At 32.0% G+C, this 5,497-nt stretch overlaps 1 protein-coding gene across 1 annotated transcript; it reads right to left on the bottom strand.

The window, feature by feature from the left end:
- Positions 1-3,237: 3,237 nt before the first annotated feature.
- On the bottom strand, positions 3,238-4,974 carry LOC143570388 (dof zinc finger protein DOF3.6-like). The gene is made up of 2 exons (XM_077056048.1): positions 4,606-4,974; positions 3,238-4,394 (listed from the first exon to the last, which is right to left on the bottom strand). Exons 1-2 carry the CDS (start codon positions 4,660-4,662, stop codon positions 3,495-3,497), a joined length of 957 nt encoding a protein of 318 aa, XP_076912163.1. The 5' UTR covers positions 4,663-4,974; the 3' UTR covers positions 3,238-3,494.
- Positions 4,975-5,497: the final 523 nt, after the last annotated feature.

The following is a 5,497-nucleotide window of genomic DNA, read 5'->3' as shown; positions in this document are numbered from 1 at the left end:
TTTAGTTATGCTTCATGAGACGGCCCTATGCACAGCTTGAAATGACTAGATTTAGGACTTTATTTTTTTGGGTAGTAGCACTTTATTGGTAGAGGGTACGTGATTATGTTGGCTCTTTTAATAAAGCGTATTTAAAAATCTATATTCTTGCTCAGATTCCTTTCTTTTTAGACTGCGAAAATCACTCACGCACGTTTTTCTTCTTCTTTAACCCTTTTCCTATCTGCTTAACCTTCACTTTTTATTTCGTTATATATTATTTACTTTTCCACATACTGATGAGATAAAGACATGTGTATGTGTATATGTGTTCTTTTTGACTCTATAATTGTGTAATATCCATTCCTACAAGTAACAACTTCGACCATCATTAATTATCTCTCTCTCCAACACAAAACACAAACATAAAGACTTGCATGGTTTTGAGTAGCAATTATTGGCATTTTAATTTAAAAGATCTCTATCTTCCTACTTTTTATTATTACGTACTCATATTTATATCATATGTTGTTATTATTATTATTATTATTATTATTATTATTATTATTATTATTATTATTATTATTATTATTATTATTATAAATGCGTGTGTAAATATTATAGCTCATGAGCCCGTTTATTTCTTATTGTTATATATAGAGGACGTACAGCTGGGTCCTGCATTCTTTTGTTGCAAACTCATGACGTACTGACGAAGAATATAATATTGATGTCAAGAAGTGATGAAAGCTAGCGCACTGAATTAGCTAGGTTGCATGCGTTTCTTTCTTACAGCGTTGGCGAAAGAAAGTTCCAGCTGCATTTGGCAAAATAATCATTCTATAATTATGCTTGTTAGCAAAATCGCTTATAATTATGTAATTAATTGTATCCTTGCAGCAGAAAAAAATATATATATCTATACTATATAAGTATATATAATACATGAGAAATTGGTAAATTAACACACATATTTTTTAAGTAATTTACAATTTTAAATCATAAGGTACATTTTCAATAGTATGTAAGATATAGGCAAATTTGTCCATTAGAAAATACGCATAGAAATTGTTATAATATTGTCCCCTCAACTTTACTCAACTTTTGTAAAGTTTAAGAAATAGCTACAACTTTGAACCTTTATCTTAACCCATGTATTCCTTTTGATTTTAATTCTAAACCAACTTCCTACCAACGATTTTCCAGCAATCGTAACTTTTTCATACATTAATATATATTTTTTAAAATTATACCATAAAAATGAGCATTTTATTGCCTTTAATTTGGGTATGGTATTGCAATAGTGTTTTCAATTAAAAAAAATTAGCACGTTACATATGGGCGTTCACAATTCGATTTTAACCGTTTCTAAATTAAACTGTGAGCCAAACCGTTGGTTCGATTTTTTAATCATTGAAAACCAAAACTGAACTGTTGAAAATTTAAACTGAATGGTTAATAACGGTTTGAACCTTTATCTTTACCCTTAATAAAATATGCATAGAAATTGTTACAACATTACCCCCTCAACTTTTATAAAGTTTAAGAAATAGTTACAATTTTGAACCTTTATCTTTATCCATGTATTCCTTTTGATTTTAATTGTAAACCAACTTTTCACCAACGATTTTCTAACAACTGTAACTTTTTCATACACTAATATATATATATATATATATATATATAAATTGCACCATAAAAATAAGCATTTTGTTGTGTTTAATTTGGGTATGGTATTACAATAGTTTTTTCAATTAAAAAAATTAACACGTTACGTATAGGCGTTCACAATTTGGTTTTAACGGTTTCTAAGTTAAACCGTGAGCCAAACCGTCGGTTCGATATTTTTATTATTAAAAACCGAAACTGAATTGTTGAAAATTTAAACTGAATCATTAATAACGGTTTCAGCCTTTATTTTTACACATTAAAAATAAGCATAAAAATTTTTACGGCATTGCCCCCTCTGATTTACTCAACTTTTGTAAAGTTTATAAAGTTTAATAAATAGTTATAACTTTGAACCTAATCTTTACTCATGTATTCCTTTTTTATTTTAATTGTAAACCAACTTCCCATCAACGATTTTCTAACAACCGTAACTTTTTCATACATTAATATATATATATATTTTTAAAATTGCACCATAAAAATGAGCATTTTATTGCCTTTAATTTGGGTATGGTATTGCTATAGTTTTTTCAATTAAAAAAAATAGCACATTACGTATGGGCGTTCACAATTCGGTTTTAACGGTTTCTAAGTTAAACCGTGAGACAAACCGTGGGTTCGATTTTTTTATCATTGAAAACCGAAACTGAATTGTAAATTTAAACTGAATCATTAATAACGGTTTGGTTTCACGCATGGAGCTTCAATAATAAGTTTACAGTCCTGTCCGGTTTTATATGGCCGATTTTCAGTATAAATCGTAAACCAAACCGTTTGCTATGGTTTGAACATTCAGAAATCTGCTAACCAAAAGTGGTGATTGGTTTAACATTTTCAAGGTTTCAAACAAACTTTGAACATCCATAATTGTTACATGATTGCTAAGATTTTTGTATCTCGCCTCATCGCGCCGGCATCTTTCTAATAAGTGAACAAAGCTTTTTTCAAAGAAATAGAAAACTTGTATTACCCTTGTTTAATGAAAAAAAAGACTGATCATTAACTTTGTTTTTCACTCTTTCTCTCATTTGTGAAAATTAAACAATTGTTATTGAGAAAAAATTGAAAGTAATAGGACGTATTCACGTAAGAATATTGGCAAATTTAGGTAAATGTATATACGTAAACAATGCTATATATGTTAAAAGGGTGTAATTTAGGTGTAGCGTTAGAGAATATTTAAGTTGTCATTCTTAAAAAAGGTAAATAAATATAAACAAGGCTATGCTAAATGCATTTTTGTATTCTTGTTAATTTTATGGTTTGTTTTAATGAAGGCAGGAGGTTCAAAAGGTTTAGAAAAGAAAAATGAAAAAAATAAGAAAAGCAAGTGAATGAATTCATACCACTGACTATTATAAGTAAAGATTCCTTAAATGATTTTATTCATATATAAATAACTTCTTGGGCAATTGATAATTTCACATGGTACGTGAAAATGAAACTATAAGAAACTATTTTCATGTTAGCTATGAGCTAATTAATATATAGGAGAGATAATAAAACAAGGGCTAGCTGCAGATTTCAAAAGAAATTAAGATTCAGATTTATCATAATATCTTCATAGCATAACCAAGACAGACAAACTAGCACACTTTGCACACAATTTAGTAAAGTAACGGTAATAAAATTCTAGCCTAAAGACATTAGTAGAATTAAAAACACTTTATACTACTAATTACCATCACACTGCATTTAATAACCACACAGTGACCCTACCATTGTTTCTTGATCTTCAGCAATAAGCACTCTAGGGTTTGGAGACTGGAGAGTGAAAGCTAGTCAACACTGTTGAGTGCTTCTAATTTGATGAACATATCAATGAAGATCCCCAAAGAGCAAGATTATATGAAATGCGCTGTAGGAGTAGATGTATTGACACTAGAAATATCACTCCAATTATTTCCCACTTGCCATGGGTGTTGATTAGTGTTATCAGAGATACCAGTAACTTGTCTTGATAAATTCAGGTCTCGGTTTCCTTCTACCTTTACCGGAGGATTTACACGAGAATTCTCAAGCATCGAAGATGCTGGTGCTTCAACTGCACCTTCACTTTGGTATAGAAATAAGTTATTATTGTTAGGTACTTCAAATCCTGCTAAGAATGGCAATCTCCAACTCTCACCACTTCCAATTGACAATATATTATTGAAGTTATTGCCATTTGGGCCTCCAGTTCCTAACTGGAAACTACCCATTTGATTACTTTGAGGATGAAATCCACCAAGACTTGATGTGATATTACTAGCAACACCTCCATAGGAACCTATGAAGGGCATTTGAAGAGATGGAGGATGTGAAAGTTGAGTACTTGATGCCATGTTTTCATTGCTACACCTTGATGGACTACCACTTATGGATTTAGCCCCCCTTTGACTTGGAGATCTTGATCTTCGGCTATTTTTGTTACTTCTTTTGTTCCTCCTATAACCGCCTCCAACCGGAACATTCCTTAGAGCACCACCGCGTGTCCAATAACGCCTGCATGTCTTGCAAAAGTGTCGAGGCTGCGTGAGGCTATAGTTGTTGAAGTAGCAAAACTTGGTGTTTGTTGAATCACAACGTGGACAGTTTAATCCTGGCTCAGGCATCGGTATTTTCGCCAGTCTAGCTCGATCCACCATAGATCCAGGTCTAACTGATCCTTCTCCGCCGCGTTGTGGGGGCACGTGTTGTGACTGGAAATTAGGGTTTTCACCTCCACCACCATTATTTCCTAGCTGATGATTTGATTGTTGCAACTTCAATAAAAACACAATAACACAAAGGTTTTAGAAGGTAGTTACACATATATACTATCATGGTATATTCAAGAAAGGAGTTTTAAAGAAGATATGTAATCTTCTTTACATATATGCTTTTTTCTTTAACTTTGATTGGATAAAAGATTAAGAAGATAAGAAAAGATAAAGAAATCAGTTCAAAGAGGAGAAGATTAAATATCATATATACCTGTTGATGCCAGTTCATGTGGTGATCTAGAAAAGGAGTAACAGATGGGAAAACCATGGTTTAGAAGATTTGATTTCTTTAACTTTCTCTTTTATAAAGGTTCAATGGTTCTTTGGAAATACATGGAATCAAAAACAAAAAAGAGAGAAAGAGAGGAGAAAGAGAAGGAAGGAAGGGGAGATAAAGGAGAAGATGATGAAGAGGAGTAGAAGTAGGCTTTTGATTTGCTTAATATTATTGATTTCTTTTTTACTTTGTAATGAATTTAAAATGTGCATCTCACTTTTTGAATATATTTAATTAATATGGTTCTTGAGAGTGAATGGTGTAAGTTACTTAGCCATGAAGTTATCTAGAGACTTTGTGACACACTGCATCTTAGTGCTTGGTAAAAAAAAAAGAAAGGTGTGACCCCTTGCATGTATATACATAATGTGTATCTACATGTGCATGCATGGATCAAGAGAGAAATATATAGAAAGAGAAAGTGTGATTGTGATGCATATATTTGTTCATATATGCATGTTAACATGTTTGTAAAATGTTCACCGTGATAGTGGATGCATCATGCATGGTGGGATCGATCTTTTCATAACTACACCTCCGTCTTGTTTTGTGAATGTCTCTTGTAATTGGGGTTAGAAGTTAAAACCTCTTGACAGAAATCTCACCGCCTTTTAATTAGCATATAAAAAACATAGCCCACGATTTAAAAAGAGACTATAATTCAAACTTACAAAAAATAGTTTCTGTCGAAGCATGAGATGAATCTGACATGATCCATGACGATGTTTCCACGGATTTCGAGATGAACGAACCACGTCTTGATCTTCTTCTCCGGCTGGTTGGGATCTGCAATGACTTTTTGAGGGTGTGGAGGTGACCGCTAAGA

This window comes from Bidens hawaiensis, unplaced genomic scaffold (genome assembly GCF_021521415.1).
Source record: "Bidens hawaiensis isolate Kalapana, Puna unplaced genomic scaffold, B.hawaiensis_p1.1 tig00024977_1, whole genome shotgun sequence".
Lineage (NCBI taxonomy): Eukaryota > Viridiplantae > Streptophyta > Magnoliopsida > Asterales > Asteraceae > Bidens > Bidens hawaiensis.
The sequence above is the reverse complement of the archived record's forward strand: the minus strand, read 5'-3'. Positions and strand labels throughout refer to the sequence as shown.

What these genes read in the sequence shown, in the direction of transcription:
- LOC143570388 (XM_077056048.1), bottom strand. Translation starts at nt 4,662, where the DNA reads ATGGTTTTCCCATCTGTTACTCCTTTTCTAGATCACCACATGAACTGG. An exon ending in ACATGAACTGGCATCAACAG is followed by an intron (nt 4,395 to 4,605) that starts GTATATATGATA and finishes TTTTTATTGAAG; the next exon opens with TTGCAACAATCAAATCATCA.